Below are 13,821 nucleotides of genomic sequence, written 5' to 3' on the forward strand. Positions count from 1 at the left end.
CTGTCCCCCCATCCTCCTGTCCCCCCATCCCCATCCTCCTGTCCCCCCATCCCCCTGTCCCCTCATTCTCCTGTCCCCTCATCCCCCTGTCCCCCATCCTCCTGTCCCCCATCCCCGCACCTCCTGTCCCCCCATCCGCCCTGTCCCCCATCCTCCTGTCCCCCCATCCCCCATCCTCCTGTCCCCCCATCCCCCCTGTCCCCTCATCCCCCCTTTCCCCCCATCCCCCATCCTCCTGTCCCCTCATCCCCCATCCTCCTGTCCCCTCATCCCCCCTGTCCCCCCATCCCCCTGTCCCCCCCATCCCCCCTGTCCCCCATCCTCCTGTCCCCCCATACCCCCTGTCCCCCCATCCCCCATCCTCCTGTCCCCCCATCCCCCCTGTCCCCTCATCCCCCCTGTCCCCTCATCCCCCCTGTCCCCCCATCCCCCATCCTCCTTTCCCCCCATCCCCCCTGTCCCCCCATCCCCCCTGTCCCCTCATCCCCCCTGTCCCCCATCCTCCTGTCCCCCCATACCCCCTGTCCCCCCATCCCCCATCCTCCTGTCCCCCCATCCCCCCTGTCCCCTCATCCCCCCTGTCCCCTCATCCCCCCTGTCCCCCCATCCCCCGTCCGCCTCCTCTGCTCCTTATTTATCTATACTGATTCCAGGGCTGCTGCTGCTGCGGGGAGTTTTCTGCCTGACAATAACTTTCTTTTCCAGCAGAGGGACGGATGAAATCTGAGCTGGAAGAAGTTTCCTGGAGTAATAGCGAGAAGTCTGCAGGTATCTGGAGGCAGAGCCAGGACCACAGCCGGTGCAGCCGGGACCCCCAGGAGCGAGGAGGCGTGCAGGACCCCCAGGTGAGCCGGCTGGGTGTGTGACCTCTGTGACCTCTGTGCCAGGGTGTGTGCCAGCTGCCCGGGAGATAGATGCAGAGCATTGCACCACATGTATGGAGAGGTCAAGAGGTCGTCCCAGTATAAGAACTGCAGTAATGGCCGGAGTCTGCAGTCCTGACATTCACACCGACCTTCCCTGAACCCTGTATACAGCGAGCAGTGCCCCCACCCCTATATACCCTCCCCCTGCTATATACATCGCTGTGTCCACTCCCTTACTGTGCTCGTACCAGCACCTGTGTAATTTGTATATACCCTGAGCCTCCATGATATATACCGTATACACTGCACCTCCCTGATATATACCGTATACACTGCATCTACCTGATATATACCGTATACACTGCACCTCCCTGATATATACCGTATACATTGCACCTCCCTGATATATACTGTATACACTGCACCTCCCTGATATATACTGTATACACTGCACCTCCCTGATATATACCGTATACACTGCATCTACCTGATATATACCGTATACACTGCACCTCCCAGATATATACCGTATACACTGCACCTCCCTGATGTACACCGTATACACTGCACCTCCCTGATATATACCGTATACATTGCACCTCCCTGATATACACCGTATACACTGCACCTCCCTGATATACACCGTATACACTGCACCTCCCTGATATACACCGTATACACTGCACCTCCCTGCTATAGACCGTATACACTGCACCTCCCTGATATATACCGTATACACTGCACCTCCCTGATATACACCGTATACACTGCACCTCCCTGATATACACCGTATACACTGCACCTCCCTGATATATACCGTATACATCGCACCTCCCTGATGTACACCGTATACACTGCACCTCCCTGATATATACCGTATACACTGCACCTCCCTGCTATACACCGTATACACTGCACCTCCCTGATATATACCGTATACACTGCACCTCCCTGATATACACCGTATACACTGCACCTACTTGATATATACCGTATACACTGCACCTCCCTGATATATACCGTATACACTGCACCTCCCTGATATACACCGTATACACTGCACCTCCCTGATATATACCGTATACACTGCACCTCCCTGATATATTCCGTATACACTGCACCTCCCTGATATACACCGTATACACTGCACCTCCCTGATATACACCGTATACACTGCACCTCCCTGATATATACCGTATACACTGCACCTCCCTGATATACACCGTATACACTGCACCTCCCTGATATATACCGTATACACTGCACCTCCCTGATATATTCCGTATACACTGCACCTCCCTGATATACACCGTATACACTGCACCTACCTGATATATACTGTATACACTGCACCTCTCTGATATACACCGTATACACTGCACCTCCCTGATATATACCGTATACACTGCACCTCCCTGATATACACCGTATACACTGCACCTCTCTGATATACACCGTATACACTGCACCTCCCTGATATATACCGTATACACTGCACCTCCCTGATATATACCGTATACACTGCACCTCCCTGATATATACCGTATACACTGCACCTCCCTGATATACACCGTATACACCGCACCTCCCTGATATACACCGTATACACTGCACCTACCTGATATATACCGTATACACTGCACCTCCCTGATATACACCGTATACACCGCACCTCCCTGATATATACCGTATACACCGCACCTCCCTGATATACACCGTATACACCGCACCTCCCTGATATACACCGTATACACTGCACCTCCCTGATATATACCGTATACACTGCACCTCCCTGATATACACCGTATACACAGCACCTCCCTGCAGTCTCTTCCTCCTCCTGTACAGTCACTGTGTGCAGTCTCTTCCTCGTCCTGTGCAGTCACTGTGTGCAGTCTCTTCTTCCTGTGCAGTCACTGTGTGCAGTCTCTTTCCCCTCCTGTGCAGTCACTGTGTGCAGTCTCTTCCTCCTGTGCAGTCTCTTCCCCCTCCTGTGCAGTCACTGTGTGCAGTCTCTTCTTCCTGTGCAGTCTCTTCCCCCTGTGCAGTCACTGTGTGCAGTCTCTTCTTCCTGTGCAGTCACTGTGTGCAGTCTCTTCCTCCTGTGCAGTCTCTTCCCCCTCCTGTGCAGTCACTGTGTGCAGTCTCTTCTTCCTGTGCAGTCACTGTGTGCAGTCTCTTCCTCCTGTGCAGTCTCTTCCCCCTCCTGTGCAGTCACTGTGTGCAGTCTCTTCTTCCTGTGCAGTCACTGTGTGCAGTCTCTTCTTCCTGTGCAGCCACTCTGTGAAGTCTCTTCCCCCTCCTGTGCAGTCACTGTGTGCAGTCTCTTCTCCCTCCTGTGCAGTCTCTTCCCCCTCCTGTGCAGTCACTGTGTGCAGTCTCTTTCCCCTCCTGTGCAGTCACTGTGTGCAGTCTCTTCCTCCTGTGCAGTCTCTTCCCCCTCCTGTGCAGTCACTGTGTGCAGTCTCTTCCCCCTCCTGTGCAGTCACTGTGTGCAGTCTCTTCTTCCTGTGCAGTCACTGTGTGCAGTCTCTTTTTCCTGTGCAGCCACTCTGTGCAGTCTCTTCCCCCTCCTGTGCAGTCACTGTGTGCAGTCTCTTCTCCCTCCTGTGCAGTCACTGTGTGCAGTCTCTTCTTCCTGTGCAGTCACTGTGTACACCTGTGATCGACAGCTGACAACCACCTGTGATCGGCAGCTGACAACCACCTGTGATCGGCAGCTGACAACCACCTGTGATCGGCAGCTGACAGCCACCTGTGATCGGCAGCTGACAGCCACCTGTGATCGGCAGCTGACAGCCTCCTGTGATCGTCAGCTGACAACCACCTGTGATTGGCAGCTGACAACCACCTGTGATCGGCAGCTGACAGCCACCTGTGATCGGCAGCTGACAGCCACCTGTGATCGGCAGCTGACAGCCACCTGTGATCGTCAGCTGACAACCACCTGTGATCGGCAGCTGACAACCACCTGTGATCGGCAGCTGACAGCCACCTGTGATCGGCAGCTGACAGCCACCTGTGATCGGCAGCTGACAGCCACCTGTGATCGGCAGCTGACAGCCACCTGTGATCGGCAGCTGACAACCACCTGTGATCGGCAGCTGACAACCACCTGTGATCGGCAGCTGACAGCCACCTGCCAGATGCATCATCACTATGAAGCGCGGCATCCGGGTGGTCAGTAGTCCCTAATGTTAGGGACAAAATTAGGGACAAGAGAAAAAATAATACCTAACGCCAGAACTGCATCTGTTTGGTCATCTCACATGCCAGAAACCACAGAATAAAAAGTCACCAAAATTCCTCCAAATACAAAAATAAAACAAAAAAAAAAATATTTTTGAGTAAAAACTGTTTTTGCAGTCAATTTTTTAAATCCTTTTTATGCAAAAAACCTGATGGATTTGTGCGCATCCATTTTTCCATTGACTTCAATTTTATAAAAAAAAATCGAATTGAAACGGATCCGTTGTTTTAAGCGTGCACAAAAACGTGGTCGGCCACGGAAGTGTTTTGAACCTTTTCTTGACTCTCTTTTCTTTTTAGAATGGAAGTCGATGGAAAAACGGATAAAAACGGCCGCACACAAATACATCAGTTTTTTGCATAAAACTGAATTAGAAAAAAAAAAAAAAAAAACAGACTGCTAAAGCGCAGTGTGAACCCGACCTAACATAATAATAACTGTAAAAAAAAAAAAATTTTAAATTTTTGAATTTTGAGTATTTTTTGGATTGCATTTATAAAGGAGGGAGGCGACTATTGGCGGGGGGGGGGGGGGGGGGTTATTTAGCTAATGTTAGGTGCTGGCACAGAGGAGCGGTGCTGCTGACTACTGATATGGCGGGCCGGGAGGGTAGTGTGCACTGACCGGGCTCTGGAATCATCTGTGACGTGTATAAGTGAGCGCTGTGTTCTGCAAGTGGACTGATGCTGCATCGTAGCTTCTTAAAGGGACAGCGCCCCCTTTTAATAGGAATTGAAAATGTATTTGCCACCTAATGATGTGGTTGCCGAGTCATCTTCTGAATGGCCGATGGTTGACGAACCAGTTTAAGGTGGAACTCCGGGTTGGGCCATGAACTTTCTGTCGATATCCGTCAGGAAGGTTTCGGCACATTCCGCAGGTTTCGTTGACTTTGCATGCAATTCCACAGACTTGTCTGAACAGAACAGGACACAAGGGATCATGATGGGAAAGAAATTTTAGCAAAAATCTTTACTTTGTGCAAAAGGAAGCCGGTGTTTGCGTGAATTTTTTGCATCGGTTTATTGTTGTTGTTGTTTAGTTTTTTTGCTGTGGATTTTGTGTTGTCACGATGCATTTTGCGCTGCGGGTTTGGAGATGCGGCCTCCCTGAGTCAGGCCCCAGCTATGTGCACAATGGAGCTGTGTTGTGACATGTGATCCAATGTGACACTTATGCTAAACAGGTGTCTCTACTTCCCCACCGGTGACGTGTGGCGGTGACTTATAAAAACACCGTACAGTAGAGCTACTGGAGGAGCAATAACACAGCCCGTAATCTGCTCTAAAAATACTTCCCTTCTGAGATGCAGGAGATGGTAATCTGTCATCCGAGTCCGACCTCCTCCTTGGTGTCTTGTTCTTCATATTTCCCAGCATGACCCAACTCCTAGAGTTGTCTCTCGTCTAAACATCCCGGCAGTGAGAGCTGAGCTCACACTGAGAGGTGAGAGAGGAGGAAGAGCATCAGACGAGCATCTTAAGGACTCCGAGAGCAGCACTCACTGACTGGGAACCAGGGCTTGGCTTCCTTAGGACTTAGCTGATCTACTGTGGACCTGGATTTGGGTCACCTTGGACTAAGCCCAGAACCTACATCCTTCAGGACTGGACTCACATACTGTTGACCTGGATTTAGGTCTCTCAGGACAGAGGTCATCCCACTGTGGACCAGAACTTACATCCTTCAGTATTGAGCTCACTTACTGTTGACCAGGACTTACATCCCTCAGGGCTGAGCCCAGAACATAAATCTCTCAAGACTGGGCTCACATACTGTTGAGCAGGACTTAGATCCCTCAGGACTGAGATCACCCACTGTGAACCAGGACGCAGGTCCCCCAGAACTTCAGGACTGAGCTCACTTACTGTTGACCAGGGCTTAGGTCCCTCACGGCTGAGCTTGTCTACTGAGGACCAGGACATTGGGACTAAGCGGATCTACTGTGGACCAGGACCTGAGCTCAGAACTGACATCCATCAGAGCTCACCTACTAGGACTTACGTTCCATAAGACTGTAGTCACCTACTTTGGAGGTCCCAAAGAACTGGACTTACGTAGTGTAACTAAGGATTTGGGCTCACCTAAACAAGGAGGTCTTATAGGAGTGGACTCACCCTCCAAAGGCAAGGAGGTCTTATTGGACTAAGTTCTTTAGGACTAGGCTAACTCGATCTATTGATCCAGGCTCACCAGCTACAAATTTGGTCTCCTTCAGCAACTCTGCCACTAGTTCCCCAGGGTAAAAGTACATGAAATAAATTTGCCCTGAACATACTCATCTGGGATACGTGGCCTTTGTGCAGGACCCATGGCAGTCCCTGGAACTCTGGGTAAGTACATCATTGTTTTACAGGATTTATTACCATATCATTTTTATTAGTATTTTTTAGCCTTCATTCACATCTGGTTTTCATTTGCTCTGTATAAAATCTGAAAGTCATTGCGCCCCCCTGTGCTGCGTGTAGATATAGGTTCGTTAGACGCCGATAGAGTTGTGTCTTCTGATACAAGTAGCAGCTCTGAGATCTTTCTTCTTCCTCATTTGCCTCCGGAAATTAATATTTTGACACCTGAATAGTTTCCTGGGCTGTTGTGATGGTCTTGGGTAACTGCCCCCCCCTCCGTCCCCTCCCCCCACACGTGGTGTATAGCAACACTGCGGGGTCACTGCCAGCATCATCGCTCTTCCTTGATCCCTATGTGAGATATTGGTTGCTACAAAGTATCAATTCCAAATCTTCACCCAAGACTTCTTCAGGGGGCAGTTGGCGCCGGTGTCACATGACCAAGTGTTTACGACAGAGTAGCGGCCAAATTCAAAGTGTAATCAACTAACATGAGCATAAAAAGAGCCAGAGACTCAGAACATGATCCTGTCCCCCTTCCGTACGCCGCTGCGAAATACGATCGGGTAACTCGGTCTCGGTATTTTGTAAGGTAATAATACCGCGCACTTGGAAGTCAATGAAAGATCCCATCACCAAAACATTGAGGGATTAACAATTAGAGATGGTGCTGACAGTGGAGGCAGACATGTTGTGGGCGTGGCTAGTACTGATGGGAAGGATGGTGATTGGTTCTTATGGAACACCTTAGTGATGTCAGGCGTGACCTCTATACAGTAGACATCTATGCCAGGAGCCTCATTATCTATAGCGCACATTGTCTCGTTCCTTATTGATTTTAATCATTTTTGGGCGTAAAGTAAATTATTGATGAGTTTTATAAAGTACTTGACAGCCATGTTATTTACTACTGATCCTACGTATGTCCGTCCTCCCGCTAGACATAGACCCCCATGGGTGTGTGTGTGAGGACCTGGAGATCGAGAGAAGCGATGGGGGGGGGGGGGACTCCTATAGAAAGAACATAAGGACGTTATTCATATTATAAGCAGCGTCATATATGTGTATATAGGCTGAATGCAGAACCAGAGGAGGGATCCATGGGAGATCAGCGATGGAACAGGTCAGAGGAGGGATCCATGGGAGATCAGTGATAGAACAGGTCAGAGGAGGGATCCATGGGAGATCAGCGATGGAACAGGTCAGAGGAGGGATCCATGGGAGATCAGTGATAGAACCGGCCAGAGGAGGGATCCATGGGAGATTAGCGATGGAACAGGTCAGAGGAGGGATCCATGGAAAATCAGCGATAGAACCGGTCAGAGGAGGGATCCATGGAAAATCAGCGATAGAACAGGTCAGAGGAGGGATCCATGGGAGATCAGCGATGGAACAGGTCAGAGGAGGGATCCATGGGAGATCAGCGATAGAACCGGTCAGAGGAGGGATCCATGGGAGATCAGCGATAGAACCGGTCAGAGGAAGGATCCGTGGGAGATCAGCGATAGAACCGGTCAGAGGAGGGATCCATGGGAGATCAGCGATAGAACCGGTCAGAGGAAGGATCCGTGGGAGATCAGCGATAGAGCTGACCAGAGGAGGGATCCATGGGAGATCAGCAATGGAACAGGTCAGAGGAGGGATCCATGGAAGATCAGCGATAGAACAGGTCAGAGGAGGGATCCATGGGAGATCAGCGATAGAACCAGCCAGAGGAGGGATCCATGGGAGATCAGCGATAGAACAGGTCAGAGGAGGGATCCACGGGAGATCAGCGATAGAACAGGTCAGAGGAGGGATTCATGGGAGATCAGCGATGGAACAGGTCAGAGGAGGGATCCATGGAAGAACAGCAATAGAACAGGTCAGAGGAGGGATCTATGGGAGATCAGCGATAGAACTAGCCAGAGGAGGGATCCATGGGAGATCAGCGATAGAACTGGTCAGAGGAGGGATCCACGGGAGATCAGCGATAGAACCAGTCAGAGGAGGGATCCATGGGAGATCAGTGATAGAACAGGTCAGAGGAGGGATCCATGGGAGATCAGCGATAGAACCGGCCAGAGGAGGGATCCATGGGAGATCAGCGATAGAACAGGTCAGGAGGGATCCATGGGAGATCAGCGAAAGAACCGGTCAGAGGAGGGATCCACGGGAGATCAGCGATAGAACCGGTCAGAGGAGGGATCCATGGGAGATCAGTGATAGAACCGGTCAGAGGAGGGATCCACAGGAGATTAGTGATAGAACTGTTCAGAGGAGGGATCCGCGGGAGATCAGGGATAGAACCATTCCGAGGAGGGATCCATGGGAGATCAGCGATAGAACCGGTCAGAGGAAGGATCCGTGGGAGATCAGCGATAGAACCGGTCAGAGGAGGGATCCATGGGAGATCAGCGATAGAACCGGTCAGAGGAAGGATCCGTGGGAGATCAGCGATAGAGCTGACCAGAGGAGGGATCCATGGGAGATCAGCAATGGAACAGGTCAGAGGAGGGATCCGTGGGAGATCAGCGATAGAACCGGTCAGAGGAGGGATCCATGGGAGATCAGCGATAGAACCGGTCAGAGGAAGGATCCGTGGGAGATCAGCGATAGAACCGGCCAGAGAAGGGATCCGCGGGAGATCAGCGATAGAACCGGTCAGAGGAGGGATCCATGGGAGATCAGCGATAGAACTGGTCAGAGGAGGGATCCACGGGAGATCAGCGATAGAAACGGTCAGAGGAGGGATCCATGGGAGATCAGTGATAGAACTGATCAGAGGAGGAATCCACGGGAGATCAGCGATAGAACCGGCCAGAGGAGGGATCCATGGGAGATCAGTGATAGAACCGGTCAGAGGAGGGATCCACAGGAGATCAGTAATAGAACCGGTCAGAGGAGGGATCCGTGGGAGATCAGTGATAGAACCGGTCAGAGGAGTGATCCACGGGAGATCAGCTATAGAACTGGTCAGAGGAGGGATCCGTGGGAGATCAGTGATAGAACAGGTCAGAGGAGGGATTCATGGGAGATCAGCGATAGAACCGGTCAGAGGAGGGATCCGTGGGAGATCAGCAATGGAAGCCTCCTCTGATGTGGCCTACATTGTGAGGAATGGTATATTGTATTGTATGTCTATGGGAGAGTTGGGAGCGGCCGGTGTAATGGACAGATCTCTCCAAGGATCCCATCCACTTCTTGTATCATCTGCACTCCCTTGTGTGATGTCTCATTGTGTGACATTGTCTCCTGGTTTATTGTTGGCTCCATGTATAATGCTTGTATGATGTCTCTTGTAGGATGTCTCTATGATGGATGTTACCTTATATGATGTCTCTTGTAGGATGTCTCTATGATGGATGTCTCTATGATGGATGTTACCTTATATGATGTCTCCATGTTGGATGATAACACTTTGTATGACGTCTCTATGATGGATGATAACACTGTATGATGAGGGCTCCTTGTAATACATTTCTTGAGATGATGTTGTCTCCCCACACATGATGTCTCTTGTACCATGTTTCTTCCTTCTAGGATGTTGGCTCCTTGTATCACGCTTGTTGTTTGTCATGTTTTGTTAATGTCTCTTGCATCATGTTACCTTGTATGATGTCTCTTGTATGATGTCTCTTGTAGGATGTCTCTTGTAGGATGTCTCTTGTAGGATGTCTCTTGCATCATGTTACCTTGTATGATGTCTCTTGTATGATGTCTCCTGTAGGATGTTAGCTTGTAGGATGTCTCTTGTATTATTTCTCTTGTAGGATGTCTCTTGTAGGATGTCTCTTGTATTATTTCTCTTGTAGGATGTCTCTTGTATGATGTCTCTTGTATTATTTCTCTTGTAGGATGTCTCTTGTAGGATGTCTCTTGTATTATTTCTCTTGTAGGATGTCTCTTGTAGGATGTCTCTTGTATTATGTCTCTTGTAGGATGTCACCTTGTAGGATGTCTCTTGTAGGATGTTACCTTGTAGGATGTCTCTTGTAGGATGTGTCTTGTAGGATGTTACCTTGTAGGATGTCACCTTGTAGAATGTCTCTTGTAGGATGTCACCTTGTAGGATGTCTCTTGTAGGATGTCTCTTGTAGGATGTCTCTTGTAGGATGTTACCTTGTAGGATGTCTCTTGTAGGATGTTACTTTGTAGGATGTCTCTTGTAGGATGTCTCTTGTAGGATGTGTCTTGTAGGATGTCTCTTGTAGGATGTCACCTTGTAGGATATCTCTTGTAGGATGTCTCTTGTAGGATGTCTCTTGTAGGATGTCTCTTGTTGGATGTCTCTTGTAGGATGTTACCTTGTAGGATGTCTCTTGTAGGATGTCACCTTGTAGGATATCTCTTGTATGATGTCTCTTTTAGGATGTCTCTTGTAGGATGTCACCTTGTAGGATGTCACCTTGTAGGATGTCTCTTGTAGGATGTCTCTTGTTGGATGTCTCTTGCAGGATGTCTCTTGTAGGATGTCTCTTGTTGGATGTCTCTTGCAGGATGTCTCTTGTAGGATGTCTCTTGTAGGATGTCTCTTGTTGGATGTCTCTTGTAGGATGTCACCTTGTAGGATGTCTCTTGTAGGATATCTCTCGTAGGATGTCTCTTGTAGGATGTCTCTTGTAGGATGCCACCTTGTAGGATGTCTCTTGTAGGATGTCTCTTGTAGGATGTCTCTTGTAGGATGCCACCTTGTAGGATGTCTCTTGTTGGATGTCTCTTGCAGGATGTCTCTGTGTATGATGTTTGCTTCTTGTTTGATCTTCTCTCTGTTTAATGGACGTTGTACATTGTATTATCAGACAGTTATATATCAGACGTCTGTAGGACGTTGTAGTCGAGCACCGAGAAGCTTCATAATGTCAGGAAGAGCAATGGCCTCCAGAATGTGTCAGGAAGGGATGGGACATAAAGGTCACTGTATATATATATATATATATATATATATATATATATATATATATACTAATCATCAATTACATCACACACCGCGACAGATCTGTATATCTAACCTGGACTGCAGGCACGTGTATGAGCCCCGCAATATTCATATACACCACAGGGGGCAGTATTATAGTAGTTATATTCCTGTATATAGGGAGCAGTATTATAGTAGTTATATTCTTGTATATAGGAGCAGTATTATAGTAGTTATATTCCTGTATATAGGAGCAGTATTATAGTAGTTATATCCCTGTATATAGGAGTAGTATTATAGTAGTTATATTCCTGTATATAGGGGGCAGTATTATAGTAGTTATATTCCTGTATATAGGAGCAGTATTATAGTAGTTATATTCTTGTATATAGGGGGCAGTATTATAGTAAGTATGGAACAGGTAGAGAAAAAGAGGCGGTCACTCACCACTTGTTGTGCCGAAAGAAGAGTCCTTTATTTATCCAGGAATGAACGTAGCAGGGAAGGGGGAAGGTGGAGGAGCGGGTGCAATCAGACAAACGTTTTCGCGGACTCCCGCTTCGTCAGGTCTGGCCAGACCTGACGAAGCGGGAGTCCGCAAAAACTGTACTGCTCACAGTACTGCTCACAGCGTGTGATTCCCCGTAGTGCCAGCCATCCAGCTCTCACCCCGTATTATAGTAGGTATATTCCTGTATATAGGAGCAGTATTATAGTAGTTATATTCCTGTATATAGGAGCAGTATTATTGTAGTATATTCCTGTATATAGGAGCAGTATTATAGTAGTTATATTCCTGTATATAGGAGCAGTATTATAGTAGTATATTCCTGTATATAGGAGCAGTATTATAGTAGTTATATTCCTGTATATAGGAGCAGTATTATAGTAGTTATATCCCTGTATATAGGAGCAGTATTATAGTAGTTATATTCCTGTATATAGGGGGCAGTATTATAGTAGTTATATTCCTGTATATAGGAGCAGTATTATAGTAGTTATATTCCTGTATATAGGAGCAGTATTATAGTAGTATATTCCTGTATATAGGAGCAGTATTATAGTAGTTATATTCCTGTATACAGGGGGCAGTATTATAGTAGTATATTCTTGTATATAGGAGCAGTATTATAGTAGTTATATTCCTGTATATAGGAGCAGTATTATAGTAGTTATATTCCTGTATATAGGAGCAGTATTATAGGAGTTATATCCCTGTATATAGGGGCAGTATTATAGTAGTTATATTCTTGTATATAGGGAGCAGTATTATAGGAGTTATATCCCTGTATATAGGAGCAGTATTATAGGAGTTATATTCCTGTATATAGGAGCAGTATTATAGTAGTTATATCCCTGTATATAGGGGCAGTATTATAGTAGTATATCCCTGTATATAGGAGCAGTATTATAGTAGTTATATTCCTGTATATAGGGAGCAGTATTATAGTAGTTATATCCCTGTATATAGGAGCAGTATTATAGTAGTTATATCCCTGTATATAGGGAGCAGTATTATAGTAGTTATATTCCTGTATATAGGAGCAGTATTATAGTAGTTATATTCCTGTATATAGGGGGCCGTATTATAGTAGTTATATCCCTGTATATAGGAGCAGTATTATAGTAGTATATTCCTGTATATAGGAGCAGTATTATAGTAGTTATATCCCTGTATATAGGAGCAGTATTATAGTAGTTATATCCCTGTATATAGCAGCAGTATTATAGTAGTTATATTCCTGTATATAGGAGCAGTATTATAGTAGTTATATCCCTGTATATAGGAGCAGTATTATAGTAGTTATATTCCTGTATATAGGAGCACTATTATAGTAGTTATATTCCTGTATATAGGGGGCAGTATTATAGTAGTTATATTCCTGTATATAGGGGGCAGTATTATAGTAGTTATATCCCTGTATATAGGAGCAGTATTATAGTAGTTATATTCCTGTATATAGGAGCAGTATTATAGTAGTTATATTCCTGTATATAGGGGGCAGTATTATAGTAGTTATATTCCTGTATATAGGAGCAGTATTATAGTAGTATATTCCTGTATATAGGAGCAGTATTATAGTAGTTATATTCCTGTATATAGGAGCAGTATTATAGCAGTTATATTCCTGTATATAGGGAGCAGTATTATAGTAGTTATATTCTTGTATATAGGGGCAGTATTATAGTAGTATATTCCTGTATATAGGAGCAGTATTATAGTAGTTATATTCCTGTATATAGGGGCAGTATTATAGTAGTTATATTCCTGTATATAGAAGCAGTATTATAGTAGTTATATTCTTGTATATAGGGGCAGTATTATAGTAGTATATTCCTGTATATAGGAGCAGTATTATAGTAGTTATATTCCTGTATATAGGAGCAGTATTATAGTAGTTATATTCTTGTATATAGGGGCAGTATTATAGTAGTATATTCCTGTATATAGGAGCAGTA

The 13,821-nt window shown here is 46.7% G+C and overlaps 1 protein-coding gene across 2 annotated transcripts in view; it reads left to right on the forward strand.

Moving 5' to 3' along the window:
• The first annotated feature begins 728 nt into the window (after nucleotides 1-728).
• The window catches only part of AMPD3 (adenosine monophosphate deaminase 3), a 45,578-nt gene continuing 32,485 nt past the window's right edge, over nucleotides 729-13,821 (forward strand). The window contains exon 1 of one of the 2 annotated variants that reach the window (XM_069965037.1): nucleotides 729-845. Coding sequence is in view for 1 of the 2 variants with exons in the window: in XM_069965035.1 (XP_069821136.1) it covers nucleotides 6,428-6,449 (22 nt within the window). In the remaining variant the exon portion in view is untranslated. Of the gene's footprint in view, nucleotides 846-4,917; nucleotides 6,450-13,821 lie in introns of those variants that run through there. The other variant, XM_069965035.1, reaches the window with a different exon arrangement.

Source organism: Dendropsophus ebraccatus, chromosome 4, assembly GCF_027789765.1.
Source record: "Dendropsophus ebraccatus isolate aDenEbr1 chromosome 4, aDenEbr1.pat, whole genome shotgun sequence".
Lineage (NCBI taxonomy): Eukaryota > Metazoa > Chordata > Amphibia > Anura > Hylidae > Dendropsophus > Dendropsophus ebraccatus.